Source organism: Phyllopteryx taeniolatus, chromosome 12 (assembly GCF_024500385.1).
Source record: "Phyllopteryx taeniolatus isolate TA_2022b chromosome 12, UOR_Ptae_1.2, whole genome shotgun sequence".
NCBI lineage: Eukaryota > Metazoa > Chordata > Actinopteri > Syngnathiformes > Syngnathidae > Phyllopteryx > Phyllopteryx taeniolatus.
The window spans coordinates 3,320,793-3,337,175 of record NC_084513.1 but is presented as its reverse complement, the minus strand read 5'-3'; the positions used below and the strand labels follow the sequence as shown (position 1 = coordinate 3,337,175).

Sequence of the window (16,383 nt, the reverse complement as noted above, 5' to 3'; positions counted from 1 at the left end):
AATAATACATGAACACTTCAAAGGCATTAATTAGTTCCTACATTATGTGATACGATAGAATATGGGTCATTTTAATATAATTTGATCTATAATGGTCAAGACATGGCCCACTGAATTTCGTTTTGAAAATCAATTTTACTGATCAGAGTATTTGAATTTTTGGCAGTGATTATCCGTCGAAACGTCACAATGGGTTCTTAGAAAAAAATACTCTATATGTAAAATTGTTGAAAATTGTAATGCAAAAATGTCTTCACTGTAGGTGTCCAAAATGAAGTCAATGATTTGCACCGTTTTTTGAAGATTCTGACATTTTTGGATATAGGATTTTTCTTCTATTGTTGAACTTGCCTTTTCAATGAAAACTAACACAAATGCATCTTAGTGTCTTCAGAGTTCCTTTTTGGGGGGGGTTCTATTACAAACGGTCCTTCTTCGTCACTCAAGCTGTCTTTACCGTTGATGCCACTGAAGAGAGCCTCATTATGTTGTTGCAATACACCAGAGGGATCTGTGAGCTGAAGTGCCAGGATGAGGCAGCCATTTTGCATTCTCACAATAGCAGACAGCATTCTCAAGGGTGTTATTTCTGAGATATGTGTGAATATGTATGAATTTGTTAAAGTGTCGGAACTACTGCATGTCTTTACCGTTATTATGATTGTATAAAGTTAATAATTTAATGAGTATTTATGCACTTTTATCCACAGAGTTTCAAGGGCAACACCTAAATTGTGCAACCCACATGCACTTAATGAAGCAGTTTGTCTTTACCGTTATTCAAGAAGTGTATTCCAATGGGCGACAACCATTTGTTCTGTCAATAAAGATTGCCTTTACTATGAATGCCAGAAATTTGAAACCATCAATAACTTTTTGAAAATAGGACAAAGTGTGGCTGTTTACCCATGTAAAACCAAGACGGCATAAAAAATTGCTCAATTAGAATTGTATTTTTACAAGTGTCTTTACCGTTATGAATCAAATTATACTGTATGAAAATGACCCATATGATCACGTGTGTGATGCGACGCAACACTAAATAAACAATATCACATTATAACCTAAAAGTGTTTCTTCCTACATTCTGTCATATGCTGGCAAATGCTCTCATCTAAACCGGGCAGTAAAGAATCACACACAAGTCGTGCTGCTGTGCTGACAATCACACTTTATTAAATCAGTAATGGAGAAAAACTCGAGGAGGCTGCTGGAAAAAAACAAACACCAAAGTCGAGAAAACGAGAGTCTCCCCGCGGATGAGGGTGCCCCCTCGTGAACGAGGGTCCTCACTCGCGGGTAAACCCTCCCTCGCTCGGAGTCCGCCGCTGCACACGATGGCGTGCCGACAGACGGACAGGCATTTGGTCGTCTACACACTAACACACATGCACACTGCAGACCTCCATGAGGAAGCGCCACCGTCTTTGGCAACCGGCGCTGACCAGGGCCCCGGTGAGGGTGGTGGCTGCCGGACAGGCGCCGGTTACCAAACATTGGGCGTTTAAAAAAACAAAAAAACAAACACGTGCTCAGGCAGTGCAGGCCGCTCGCACTGTGAGCGTGTCTTTGAAAACGGTGGTACGACATCATCCGTCGCAGCGCCAGGTCCCTTCGTGCTGCTTACGTGAGGGTAGAGGCAAACAGCGCTCGGGACCTCGCGCTCGTGGTTATTTTTTTAGTTTTTTTTAGTCTAGTGTTGAGTAAACTTCAACAGGGAGACGCTCTACCTGCTGAGGAAATCTTAGACGTCAACTTAACGTTGAGGCACAGTTTTGAGTTTCTGCATTTAGCAGGGTATTCGTTCCACGTGGCACTTTCTCCTGTTAAAGCTTCTTTTGGTTTCTTTGTTTCACTTCATATTAATTGTCATAAATAACGATGCATACATTCCTCATAACCGTCACATCCGGCTATATACATTATGTACATGTCACATTTTCAAACAAGTGGAGATACTTGAGTTTGTCATGTTTGGTACAAAAATAGTTCCTATTTACAAGTCGAGTCGCATACTAAATAAAAAGATGACAAAAATGGGAAAAGGGGACGCGCAGTATATTTGCTTGTTTTTGTTTTTTTACACGGCTCGAATGCTGATGTGAACGGTGGCCGTGTCACATCCCAGCTCGTTTGACAGTTTGAGGGTGTACGTTCCGGCATCTTCCTCTCGCACGCCCGTGATAATGAGGGTGGTCAGGTCCTCGCTGGTCTCAATGTGGAAGCGGCCCCCCGACAACAACTCGATCTTCTTGCCGCCACGAGACCATTCCACGTGCGTGGCATCACCCGAGAAGGCGCAGGCCACCGTCAGGACCTTGCCGGGCTCGATGCTGATGTCCTCGGGCACCGCCTCAATTCTGGGAGCAGAACCTGAACCGGCGAGATGCGCTCAGTTATTGACACCCGTTTGACATATTTTCAGATTTTACTGATGAATTTTAAAGCATATGGATGTAGAGTACACCTTTGACATATTTGTAATATTGTACAACAGTGAACTCCCGCTATATCGCCGTTCATCTTTCACGTACCCGAGAGAGTGAGATTTTGTGATCAGCTTTTCTTTTTTTTAAATTTAAAACATTTATTTTTTTAGGTTTTTACAGTGCGGCACGGTGTGAGCGTCAGCCTCACAGTTCTGAGGACCGGGGTTCAATCCCCGGCCCCGCCTGTGTGGAGTTTGCATGTTCTCCCCGTGCCTGCGTGGGTTTTCCTCCCACATCCCAAAAACATGCATGCATTGGAGACTCTAAATTGCCCGTAGGTGTGAATGTGAGTGCGAATGGTTGTTTGTTTGTATTTGCCCTGCGATTGGCTGGCAACCAGTTCAGGGTGTGTCCCACCTCCTGCCCGATGATGGCTGGGATAGGCTCCAGCACGCCCGTGACCCTAGTGAGGAGAAGCGGCTCAGAAAATGGATGCATGGATGGATGAAGCTTTTTACAGTTTATTGGTAAGTCTGACTTTAGAGTAGCCGGCATGGTGGGCGACTGGTTAGCACATCTGCCTCACAATTCTGGGGACCGGGGTTCAAATCCCGGCGCCACCTGTGTGGAGTTTGCATGTTCTCCCCGTGCCTGGGTGCGTTTTCTCCAGGCACTCCGGTTTCCTCCCACATCCCAAAAACATGCTTGGTAGGTTGCTTGAAGACTCTAAATTGCCCGGAAGTGTGAATGGTTGTTTGTTTCTATGTGCGATTGCTGGCAACCGGTTCAGGGTGTACCCCGTCTCCTGCCCGAAGATAGCTGGGATAGGTTCCAGCAGCCCACGAAACCTAGTGAGGATAAGCGGTAAAGAAAATGACTTTAGAGTGGCTCGCCTTCAGTGTAGTACCACGTTGAGCCACACCATGTCTAGCAGCCCTGCATTAGCTCTACTGGAAGAGATGCAACGTAATGAACAGCAAAAAGAGAAGGTAGCCACAGTCATAGTGTTCAGTCCCACAAAACACAGAGAATGACTGTATGCCTGTGAGGATTTTTGTATGCTCTGTTTGTGTGTGGTTTCAACTAACAGTTATTTAAAGGTTTAGAATTACGTAACATCAATGCTAATCATCAAATTTGATTTAAATAGTCCATCTATGGCATTTCACATTATACGTTAGCATGAAACCATTAGACTTTGTTTAAACTAAACAGTATAGTTTTGTTGAAGATTTTGGTGTTTAAACATGTTTAATTGTTTTATTTTGTGTGTCAGTGTTAACAGTCAACTTCAGCTGGGTGACAAATGCTTGCTTTGCCTCTTATTTGGAGAACTGTGTGAGCCAGAGAGTAAGAATAGGCACGAAGGAATACGGTGGTGCCTTGAGATACAAGTGCGTCGACTTACTGGTTTTTCGGGATACAGTATGAGCCGTCACTTTGTCCATTTTTAGTCTTGCGACTCGAGCAAAAATATGAGATATGTACGCTTCAGACCCCCACCACTAGATGGCAGAAGCAAACTTCACAACAGTTTGCCACCATCAATTCACATTAGTTTCCTTGGAGTGGAAGGACAATATCAGCTTGTAGCACTAATACACCAATAAGCTAGTTTTCCAACTGCCAATACACAACACAGAAAAAAAAACAAGGAAGGATAGTACATTAGGTACAGTCGTATTGTGGGCTTGCATTTCACGTTTGCAGGTTATGTGGAGAGCAAACGTTATCACTGAGTGTTTTTAGACTGCAATTCTGTTGAGTGCAATTTTTATTACGAAAACACGTTAAATAAATTAGTTTTGAGTGCTTTTTTGGAGGAACTCGAAGAGATTAATTGCATTTCCATTCATTTCAATAGGGAAAGATGATTTCAAATGCATGTTGAGATACGAGTGCACCACTGTACTTTACAAAGTGTCATTTAATAAATTTCAGTGTGAGTTTAATAGTGTTTAAAATTTGCATGAGGGGTGAAACTATATTTAAAAAATGTTTTTTCATTATGGTCTTTCCATCGCAGATTTTCACTTTTCGTGGGTGGGTCTAGAACGTATCCCCCATGATAAACAGGGGTTTCACTGTTCAAATAAAGTTATTATTATGTTCAAATAAGTTATTATCAGAGTCTTACCGATGGCCCTGAAGGAGGATCCGGTCAGGTGCGACCTCATTCCCATGACACTGCTAGAGCTCATGGCATACGACTCGGAAGCCATGGAGGACACGCTGGACATGGACATGGTCTCAAACTTCATTTCAGCGGCCGGGCTGTCAAAGGAGCTGGACTCCATCATGGAGGACATCATGACTCGCTGGGCGGAGGATGATGACGACGAGAAGGAAGACGACGACTCCTCCATAGTGCAAATTTCTCTCTTCATTGCGGTCGTGGAGCTGGTTAAGGACGACTCCTTCACACTTGTCATCGTGGTGGAGCCTGCTGAGTGTCCAGAAGGGAAAAGCGTGCTTGTTAACATCCTGAGGGACTGACCAGAGACTCCAGAGTAGGGCTGGGCGATATATAACCCTTTCAATAAAATCTCGGATTTTAATCACAAAAGTTCTCCTTTATCTGCTGGAAAACTATTGATACAGCCTATTTGCTGTTTTTCTACTCAAAAGCCCTGTCTAGTATAAAAGTAGGCCTTTGCCACGATCTTAGTACCGAGGAACTATGTTGAAGTGACATGGAGAAACATGAACCAGGGACCATTAACAACAATAATACAACAGATTGAGAGAGTCACTAAGTTGTGAACAAAGACTGCTTTTGTAAACTAGCTCCTCTCTGTTCGCGACCATGTTGTTAGTGAAAGCAGTGCACATTAGCAGGAGTGCGCCTTAAGCTAGGGAAGCTGAAAAAAAAAAAAAACCCATCTAAATATCATCCTGGGTCAAAAAACTCCATATATCACCTAACCCTACTTGAGAGACCTTAAACTTGTTGCTCACCTTTAAGTGCAAGTTGCTTTTCACAATAAGCGGTGATCTTCATGCGCATCGACTGGTACACCTGTCCAGTAAAGGAGAAGGAGGACTTTGAGACGCCTCCCTCAGATGTCATCTCGCAGGTGTACTCTCCTTGGTCGCTGTCAGTTAGGTCGTGGATCAGGAGACTACAGGAACCTTCGGCGTACTTAATCTCAAAGCGGCTGCTCTTGGAAAGCCGTCTACCATTGCAATACCATGAGACCTCTTTGACACTGCTGTCACAAACACAAGACATCTTCACACAGTCTTCGTAGGCCATAGCCGCCAGCTGACTCATGACTTTGGGAGGTTTGGGGGTTGGAGACTTGACAGTCGGTGGTGACAGAACCCTCTTGGGGGACATCATGGGAGGTGGAGACTTCATTCTAATTGGAGATTTAACTCCCTCGGGCTCAGGGGACTTCACAACCCTTGGTGACTTGATGCCAGATGGTTCTGGAGATTTGATGCCTCTTGGTGTTTTGATGCCAGCAGGTTCTGGGGACTTGATGCCTTTAAGTGTTTTAATTCCTGTCGGTTCAGGGGATTTGATGCCCCGGTGTGTCTTAGGTTCCTCAGCTTCAGGTGACTTTATTGATGTTGGTGACTTAGGTCCTGGTTCGGGAAATTTTATACCCCTGGGGGACTTAAAGCCCTCAGGTTCAGGGGACTTGATACCAGGAGCTGGTGTCTTCACAGCTGGAGTTGGTGACTTGACACCTGGTACTGGTGACTTTACTCTGGGTGTTGTCGACGTAACCGAGGGCTCAGGGGACTTGACACTGGGCTCTGGTGACTTCATACTAGGTTCAGGGGACTTGACGCTGGGTCCTGGTGACATCACACTGGGTGCTGGTGATTTAACCAAGGGCACAGGAGACTTGACACTTGGTCCTGGTGACTTCACACTAGGTTCAGAGGACTTGATGCTAGGTCCTGGCGACTTTACACTAGGTTCAGGGGACTTGACGGTAGGTGCTGATGACTTCACATTCGGGTCAGTGGACTTGACACGAGGTTCTGGTGACCTCAAACTGGGAAAAGGGGAAGTCACAGAGGGTGGTGGTGATGAGACTGAAGGCTCTGGTGACTTCACACTTGGTTCTGGGAACTTGATGCCCTTAACCTCTTTTGGAACATGTCTACGGATGGTCAAGGTGAACTGAGCCTCCTGCCGGCCTGCGGAGTTCTCTACGATGACTGTGTAACTGCCCTCGTCAGAGGATGTGATGGAGGAGATCTCCAGGGTGGACTTGTACTGTGTGGTGGTGACTTGAACATGGCGGGAGGAGATAATGGTTCTCCCCTCGTGCACCCAGATCACAGAAGGCGCAGGCTCTCCATCAATATCGCAGGTGAACCAGGCTTTCTCGCCCTCGGCTACGGTCACAGACTGGGGCTTGGTGAGTAATCTGGCTGCAACATAGGGTTTCACTTTTTGGACAGAAAGCTGCTCGGACGCAGCGGCATATTTTGACTTAGTTTCAGCTGTGGTATGCTTTTCAGAAAAAGCTAACTTTTCAGAAGAGTAGGAGGAGGCAGATGAGTATTCCGTAGAGGCGTACTTGATGGATGAGTCATAGCGTTCAGCTGATGAGTATCTCTCAGAAGAAGCCCCGTATCTTTCCCGAGTGACACCTACATGTGTCTCTGATAGCTTAGTCTTGCTTTCTTCCACTTCAAAGTGGCTCTGAGATTCATAGCCAGTTTTGAAACGGGACGAGTGGTAGTGATCAATTCGAGTCATTTCAGGAACAAACGTTTTAGGAACTTCCTCGTCCTTGCGCCGAGAACAGAAGGTGGTGTAGGTGCCGCCTGCCACATCCAGGGTGGCATAGTCTGAGGCTTCTCCCCTGGTGTTGGAGCAGAAGCAGCGGTATGTGCCACTGTCCTCTTCTTGGCAGTCCAGGATGGTGATGGTCAAAACTCCACTCATGTTGCTAAAGACGTATTTACTGCTGGTTTCACCGATCTCATTTCCGTTGTGGAACCACTTGACCTCGGCCTCTGGCTTGGCTTGGATATTCAGGGTGAATTTGGTGTCCTGACCAAGTGGCACGCGGTGAGAGCGCATCCTGACAGTCACACGGGGCCCATGATCCAGGCTGAACGGTGACTGACTAACCACCTGATATGTCCTCTCAGACTTCAGAGCTGCCTTTCTGGCCTCGTAGCGGGACATGATGTCAAAGCGGGCAGAGCGCTCAAACCGTGAGGAGGAACGGGAGGACCTCTCAAGAGACCTGATGGGACTCGGGGAGCGGGGACGAGTTCTCTCTGGAGTGGGGGATCTCCTCTCTACTGTCTCGGTCTCTGTCTCCACCGCCAGCCTCCTGCGAGCAGGTCTGATCAGCTCGGCGACTGGACGCATCAGCTCAATGTATGTGGGGGACAGTGAGCGCCTCCTTCTCATGAACTGAGAAACAGTACGCTTTTTCTTTGTCTCTGTGACCTCCAAACCTTTCTGCCGGACCTCCTGAGACCTCTCTTCACGCTGCACTGCATGTCGTTCAATGCGAACCGGACTGATCGCAGGGGAAGCAGAGAAGCCAAGCTCCAGTTCATCCTCCAGCATCATCTTCTCCTGCTCAGTCCTCCTGGAGGACAGATAGTCATCCGCGGTCATCAACAGCTGCTCGTCACTCAAATCACCCAAAGATCTTCTCCTAGATCTTAACGATATCTCGGACTCAAGAGATGGTGAGCGGCAGGCAGGTCTGACAATCTCCAGATCATCTAAAGACATTTTTGGAATTCGCCATCTTGGCCTATACTGGTCAGTGATTCTGGGGAGCGGCATGACGTAGAACTGCTCCCACCTGGACAGGCGAATTCGCCTTTGTCGCTTTTGCACAAACCTCTCCATTCTCTCTGGAACCAGATACTGGTCTTTCAATTTGCGGTACCATTTCATGTCAGAGAGAGCAACAAATTGCTTAATAACTTTGTCCTCACCCAGAGCTTGGCGGTCATGAACTACAGGTTTGGGGATTTCATATGGCATGAAAATCCTTCGCTCTTCTAGTTTCTTGGTCTCTGATTTCACCGCCCTGATATCAAATTCGCCCTCGACGTTCTTGGTGCTGATAGCAGGCTTGTACATCTCTGCAGCAAATTTCAGAGCCTCTTGGGCTGTTGGGTTGAGAGGAACTATCTCCTCTGTGGCGACAATCTTCTGAGCCATCTTGTTGGTCTTTTCAATCTGCATCTGAACGTGTCTCTGTTTCTCCTCCTCGCTCTTGTACTCTCTTCTGGTGTATGTGAGGCGGTCCACATTCAGCGTAGCTTGGCAACTCATTGAGCCAGCACAGTTGGTTGCGGTCACTTTGTAGACACCAGAGTCCTCAAGCAGTGTCTCCCTGATGTACAGAACATGGTGGTCAGCATCCTCTTGGATGACGATTATCTTTGGACCCAACTGGAGAGAATGTCCGTCCTTTTCCCATTTCAGTGAAGGAGTTGGGATTCCAGACACTCTGATATCAAAGCGGACACTGTCTCCTTCTGTGCACTCAACGTTGGTCAGCAGACGCTTGAATGTGGGCTTCATAGTTTCCTCCGTCACGGGGTGTGGTGTCACGGTGAGACGGGCCTTGCAGCTGTCTTCTCCAAATTTGTTGTGGGCCTTGACAGTGTATTCAGCATCGTCGCTCATGTCAAGGTTGTGGATAATCAGCTGGTAGAGGCCCTTGTCACTCATGAAAGTGTACTTGGCGTCATCGTCTCCAGGTTTGATTACTTCTCCGTTCTTCAACCACGTAACATGAGGATCGGGATGCACGGTAATGGTGACGCCAAAGCGCACATCTTCACCGATGTAGGCTGTGCGATTGTACAGAGGCAGCGTGAACTCCGGTGGCCTGTACAGGATTTTGGTTTTGTCAACCCTCTTTCTAAGTTTCTTGATGGAACGACATACATAGTACTCCCTGATGCTTCTCACTGTCTCAACAAAGAGTTCGCCATATGTGCTATCTTCACCGTCATCGCTTAACACCTTGCACCTGTAGACGCCATCGTCAGTCTCTTCAATGTCCTTCACATATATGCTGGCAAAACCATTGCTGTATGTGATCTCGTACTTGGAACTTGAGTGTAACTGGCGGCTACCGAAGTACCATGTTACCTGCGTACTCTGGTCAAAGCTGGCAATACTACAAGTGAACCTAACATGGCCACCTTCCTCAGCATAGGCATGCATGACTGGGCCAGCACGTAGACCCTGGTACTCGGTACCGATCTTCACTTTGCCCACAGCCAATCCTCTCTGGTTCCTAAAGGCGCCACCGTAGGCAACACGAGCTGCTGAGACAATTGTATCGGTCCGCTTTACCACAGAGTGGTAGTACCTTCTGTGTCTCAGCGTCCGAATGATTTTGTTGCTGACATGCTCGATCTTCATCTTCAGCCAAGGATGCTCCAATGCTTCATGGGCTGTCATACGAAGCTTCCTGTCCTTGACAAGAAGTCTGTCCACAAAGTCCATAGCCTCCAGACTGATGTCCCTAAATGCTTCGCCGTCAAAGACATACTCACAGGCGGAGATGTTCTCGATCATTTGTGTCATGGATTCTGCAGCAAACGGATTGACACCACTCAGCAGGACGTAGGCCAGAACACCCACAGACCACATATCGGTGGCTGTTGTGACCAAGTCATGGCGGTGGACCTCAGGGGCGCAATACTCTGGAGCTGAGAAGAGCATTCTGATGTTTTCACCCGGTACCAGCAACCGAGCCTGACCCATGTCTATAATCTTGACGAGATAGCTTCTCCTTGTGGTGTAAACGATGTTGTCTGAGCGGATGTCAAAGTGGGCAAAGTTGTTGCTATGTAAAAACTTGAGTGCTGAGCAGACCTGTCTGAGATAGAGGACAATCTCCCTCTCCGTGAGCTCAAAGTTGCTTGTTCCAAGGCGCTCAAAGATGTCAACTCCAGAAATAAACTCAAAGATGAGGATGATCTCCTCCATACTTTCAAAATATTCGTGTAGGTATATAATGTTCTTATGCCTTGCTATGTTCAAGGCCTCGATTTCCCTAAGAACCAGTTCACGGTCAGTTCCTTTGACCTTGATGAACTTGGCCATGAAGGTCTTCTTGGTAGCGATCTCCACACAACGGTGGACCACTCCAAATTGACAACGAGCAAGCTCTTCAGAAATAGTGTACTTGGAGTACAGATCCTTGATCTTTAAGGACTGTGCCTCTCCTTTGGTGATCTCTCTGGTCTCATCTACTTCCTCATCATAGTTCCTAATCACGGACTTGTCCACCTTTGTTGTGATGGGTTCCGTTGGTGCAGAGGGAGGACTCAGGCCAAACTGGTTCTCTGCAATAATGCGGAACTGATATTTTGCCTGGCCAAAGATGTTGAGGATGGTGAGGCTGCAGTCGGTAGTCTGTCCAGCACGAATCCACCTGTCAGCCGAGGTGGGGCATTTCTCCACAATATAGCTGATGATTTCACTTCCGCCATCCCTGGCAGGGGGCTCCCAGGTCAGGGTAATGGAATCACGGGAGATGTCGCTGACCACCAGTCCTTTGGGAGCTTCAGGAATGTCAGCTATGCTCACCTCAATGGTCTGTTTGTCCATTCCGAACCTGTTTTTGGCAGTGATGCTGTAGTAGCCTGTGTCCTTTTGCTGTACTCCCTTCTGGAAGACCAGTGATGTGAAAGAGCGAGTGGTGATAATCTGGTGATAAGCAGAGTTGGAGAGGATCTCCTGACCCTTCTGCCAGGTAATTGCTGGTTCGGGCTTGCCAGAGATGGGGATCTTGATGGTGATATGGTCACCCCGAACAGCGTGGACTGCTCCCATCCCCTGGAGATCCTTTGGCAAGTGAATCTTGGCAGGAACTGGAATTGCACAGACCATGTAGCATCACTCAATCTCAAAACGATCACCATTAAAATGATCAATCCCTCTAAATATCAGCAACTTGAGTGTCTACCTTCCACTTCCAGGTTTGCAGTGGTGGAGATGGATCCTCCAGAGTTGGTCGCTCTAACTTGATAGACTGTGGCGTCAGTCTCATCAGCAGCAGTAATGACCAGCTGGTAGTAACCACCCTTGAACTCCTGGACTTTAATCTTGGTTCCGTCGGCCTGGATCTCCTTTCCACTTCTGTACCATTTCACCACAGGCTTGGGATGTCCCACCACCTGGACATAGGAGGAATAAAAATATGAACACATTGATGGTAACTGTAGGAAGTACAAGATCTGCATTGTTGTCAAGGGATTTAAGAATACAGAGATAAGAACCTTGGTAACAAAGGTAGCATTGGCATGGTATTTGACAGTTATGGCCCTGATCTCCTCCCTGAATCCAGGAGCACGCAGAGACTGGTCGGACTTGGGCACGATGGGCTCTGAGATTTCGCTCCAGTCGCTCTCTCCGCCCACATTCTCACACTTGACACGGAACTCGTACTCAAAGCCCTCAATTAGGCCTGTGACCTCGTAGCTGGTCTCCACAATCTTCTTACTGGTGACTGACATCCACTTGTTCTGCTTCTTCTCGCGTTTCTCCAGATAGTAGGCGGAGACTTTAGCTCCACCGTCACTGCTTGGTGGCTTCCAGCAGACAACACATGAGTCCTTGGAGGAGCTGACAATGAAAGGCTGCTGTGGTATGCCAGGTTTTTCTAAGGAATGAACAAAAAGCACCACAATAAGATGAAAGATAAATCAAACATACATTTTTCCTTTTTTGTGTGTACGTGACTCACCGAATGGACTCTTGATGATCACCACTGAGGGGATCTCAAGAGGCTCGCTGACACCATACTGATTCTGAGCAGAAACTTGGAAGTAATATCCGGCACTCTCCACGAGGTTGGGTACACGACACGTGGTGCCAGAGATAGAAGAGGACACGAGGTTCCACACTTCTCCCTCTTTGGCCATGCGTTTCTCCACAATGTAGTTTGTGATCATGGAGCCGCCGTCGTCTTTGGGAGCCTTCCAGCTGATAATGACAGAGCTCTTCAACAGAGCTTCAACCACCACTGGGCCCTCTGGGATACATGGCTTATCTGTAAACAGCAAAACAGGCAGTTTTAGATTTTCAGCAGTTACAAATGTATAATTTAGTTATCTTAAAATTATAACATCACCTTGGATCTCAACCCGCAAAACAGTGTCGACGGTTCCAAACTTGTTGCTCAGCTGCACCTTGTAACGGCCAGCGTTGGTCTTCCTCTGGACATTCCTCACCACCAGGTGGGTATAGCTCTCTGTGTTCTCAATAATAACTTTCTCGGACGAGTTCAGAGGCTTCTTGTCATAGAACCACATAATCTGTGGAATGGGACGTCCGATGTAGACCACGTGGAGGCGGAGGCTGGTGCCAGCTCCGGCGTAATACTTCTCCTTTAGAGGGAAGCCGGGGTGCAGCTGAGGTGCTGCCTCTAGCCGCAGTTTACCACTGGTCTCGATCTCCCCAGCTTCGTTGATGGCCCTGCAGGTGTACAGACCCTCGTCCTCCTGGTCGTCTGTCAGGATGCTGAGGGAGTGGTTGCGGCCATCCGAGCTCATCTTGTACTTCCGACTCTGGATCAGTTCTTTGCCATAGCGGTACCACTTGATCTCAGGCAGAGGTCTGCCGATGATGCCGCAGGAAAGCGTGCCTGATTCTCCAAGCTTGATTGTGACATCTTGGATGTCTTCCTTCAAAGCCGGAGCCTCGCCAACTGCAAAACAACAAAGGGCAATTTCAAAGAGTGCATTTGACAACAGAACCAGATCTGGTCTTTTGAGCAGTAAGATGATGAACACTATCTGTCACTCACCGCTCAACTTGGTCTTGATGCCCATGGGGGTGCGCCTAGGCCTGCTGAGTCCGGCTTCGTTCTCAGCTAAGACTCTGAACTCATACTCTGTGGCCTCTATCAGGCCACCCATGGTGAGCTGACGGTCCTTGGAACGCTCTTTGTTGCACTTCTTCCAGGCACTTTCACCAGCCTGCCTAAACTCAATCCAGTAACCCAAGATCTCCTTGCCCCCATCAAAGTCGGGCCGCAACCAGTGAATGGTTATGCAGTCTTTGGTGACAGATATGATGTCGATCTCTCCCGGTTGGCTTGGTTTGTCTGTCAAGAAGAGATAAGGGCGCACGTCAAAGACACAATAACACCAAAGGTTTAATTAATTAGCTCCCCACAACTGATTGCATCGTCATAGAATATTTACACACCGAATGGCTCTTTGCAGACCACCGACTCGGAGACGGGGCCCGGTTCACTCTGTCCGACATCATTTTGAGCCACAATTCTGAACATATACTCTGCATCGGGGATGAGGCCGGTGATGTTGTACATGGTGGTCGTGATGTGAGTCTTGTTGTGGCGGACCCACTTCTCTGTGGAAACCTCCCTCCTCTCAACAAAGTATCCTGTCACACGGGAGCCGCCGTCGTCCCGGGGCCGGGCCCAGGACAGAGACACTGAGGACTTGGCCACGTCCATAATCTCTGGAGGATTGCTTGGGGGTTCTGGTGGGCCTGTAGATTAATAATATTGAAACAAAAGGCTCATAAGAGATATGGTATTATTGAAATACTGCATGTAAAACAGCGGTACTTTGATTTACAAGCTTAATCAGTTCCGTGACCCCACTAGTAACAAATTTACTCCTATATCAAATCATTTTCCCCAGTGAAATGGATTGAAATGCCATGGAATTATTCCAACATCCCAAAACACATTTTGTTGCGTGTTTATAATAAAGAAAAATACCAGTGTATTGCATAAAAACAATAAAGCATAATAATTAGAATGTATTCATTTATCATTCATTTTGTATTTGTGTGTTTGACTGTTGGCTCTGCTTGGTCACATGCAACGGCATTACAGTACCTTAAGTTCTCTATTTTCTTAAACTTCACTCGAGCAAACAGCATATCTGAACCTTGCTCGTAATGTAAATTTTGGCTCGCGAAAAAAATCAAAAAATCAAAATGGACCAAGAGACTGCTTGTAACTCGAAAAACTTGTTAGCTGCGGCACTTGCAGGACATGTTACCGCTTATATCCATTTCCGGTACTCACAGAGAGGTGTCTTTGCTGTGACAGCCTCCTCAGACTTCAGAGACCGGCTGACACCAAACTGGTTCTCAGCAGAGATCCTGAAGTGGTACTGCACATTCTCTTTTAGGCCTTTGACCACCAGAGAGTTCTCTGTGACCCGGGTGTCCACCGTGTACCAAGCAGCCTTGGGGACTTCTCGCCTCTCCACAATGTATCCCAGTAAGTCAGAGCCTCCGTCGTCGGACGGAGGTCTCCAACTGACCCGAACTGATCTGGCTTGAATGTCGTCAAACTCCAGAGGGCCCTCCGGGACATCGGGACGTCCCATTACCTTCACCTAAAGACAAAAGACATCCACATATGAGCTCAAAAAGAACTTAACTTGGTTGTAACTAGCAGGATTTGACCTTACCTTGATGTACACGGCTTTCCTGCCACATTTGTTCTCCAACACCAAGTCATAAGTACCCGTGTCGTCCTTGTGAGCCTCTTTGATGACGAGCTCTGTTATGTCATCATTGGTGGCGATCATTGCCCGGTGGGAGATGTCACGTCCATCTTTGGTCCACTTGCATGTAGGGATGGGTTTACCACTGATACGGACGGACAGGCAAATGACTCCTCCTTGCCGCACAACGTAGCCCTCCTCATATCTACTATCTAGCTTGTATTCAGGATAATCTAAGTGAGACACGGTGGGGTATTTTGGTTAGACAGATCGCAAATTGTATAATTCACTGTACAAACGATCAAATTGATTTATCTTACTGAGCATCTCCTGGACTTTGACCACCCCAGGAATCTCTGCCGGCTCTCCAGTGCCACCAGCATTGCAGGCGATGACTCTGAACTTGTACTCAGCACCCTGGGGCATGTGAGTGAGGGTGTACTCGCGCATTTTGGTGGGTGTGGTGTTGCACAAGGTCCACTCCACCTGGTCCACCTTCTGCATCTCAACCAGGTAACCGCTGACCACGGAGCCGCCTTCCTCTTCAGGAGGCAACCAGGCCAGAGACACAGAGGTTCTGGTAGTGTCTATGACTTTGGGCTTAACCGGAGGACCTGGTGGCGCTATTTAACAACAGGACACTTTGGGTCACATTGATTGATTCACAAGTACATCTCTCTGTGTACGTCAATAAGCTCATCATGTACCTATGGGGTCAATGGCAACAGTGATGGCAGAGGTCTCGCTCGGTTTTCCTGTTCCTCTGGAGTTAATGGCAGTGATGCGGTATTCGTACTCCAGGCCTTCAATCAGACCAGAAGAGCGATACCTGGTCATGGTGACCGGGTTCTTGTTGATCCTCAGCCATCTGTCCGAACGCGGCTCCTTGCGCTCAATGATATAGCCAGCAATGGTAGAGCCACCATTGTCTTCTGGTGGAAGCCAGGTCAGGGTCATGCCCTCGTGAGTGACATCAAGCACATCTGGTCTGCTTGGAGGTCCAGGAATGCCTGCACAAGTGAACCATAGATGGATTAGGAGGAAAATCATAGAATTACAGATCAATCAAACATCACTACAGGGCCTTGAGGTGTTGTGAATCTGAAATGTGGACTCACTCTCGGCGCTCTTGCATTCCACCACTTCCGACTGTAGGAAGCAACCAACACCGAAGCGGTTCATGGCGGCAACACGGAACACATACTCAGTTCCCTCAGAGAGTCTGGTAAACTTGAAGCATGGTCGGGTCACCGATTCTGAGATGGTGATCCAGCCAGGACGGTGAGCATCGCGCTGTTCAACTACATAGCCGCTGATGTTAGCACCGCCATCCTTCTCTGGAGGTTCCCAGCTAACGGTCACTGATAAGCCGTCAACCTCCACGATCTTCATGGGGCCGACTGGTATGCCGGGTTTGTCTAAAAAAAGCACATGAAGAGTATAGTCCAGATCTCACACTGCAAACAACTGAAAATTGTAAATCAGCTCAGTGTCAATT

The 16,383-nt window shown here is 47.5% G+C and overlaps 1 protein-coding gene across 9 annotated transcripts in view; it reads right to left on the bottom strand.

Annotated features, from left to right (window-relative positions):
- Positions 1–1,151: 1,151 nt before the first annotated feature.
- ttn.2 (titin, tandem duplicate 2) overlaps positions 1,152–16,383 on the bottom strand; it is a 258,645-nt gene continuing 243,413 nt past the window's right edge. For all 9 annotated transcript variants that reach the window (XM_061791839.1, XM_061791840.1, XM_061791846.1 and 6 more), the window contains 14 exons: positions 16,004–16,303; positions 15,593–15,895; positions 15,206–15,508; positions 14,850–15,118; positions 14,459–14,774; positions 13,606–13,911; positions 13,202–13,501; positions 12,527–13,102; positions 12,140–12,445; positions 11,673–12,055; positions 11,360–11,570; positions 5,388–11,264; positions 4,567–4,875; positions 1,152–2,373 (listed from right to left, as the gene is read on the bottom strand). In XM_061791839.1, coding sequence (XP_061647823.1) covers positions 2,081–2,373; positions 4,567–4,875; positions 5,388–11,264; positions 11,360–11,570; positions 11,673–12,055; positions 12,140–12,445; positions 12,527–13,102; positions 13,202–13,501; positions 13,606–13,911; positions 14,459–14,774; positions 14,850–15,118; positions 15,206–15,508; positions 15,593–15,895; positions 16,004–16,303 — 10,052 coding nt within the window. In that variant the 3' untranslated portion in view covers positions 1,152–2,080. The remainder of the gene's footprint in view (positions 2,374–4,566; positions 4,876–5,387; positions 11,265–11,359; positions 11,571–11,672; positions 12,056–12,139; positions 12,446–12,526; positions 13,103–13,201; positions 13,502–13,605; positions 13,912–14,458; positions 14,775–14,849; positions 15,119–15,205; positions 15,509–15,592; positions 15,896–16,003; positions 16,304–16,383) is intronic.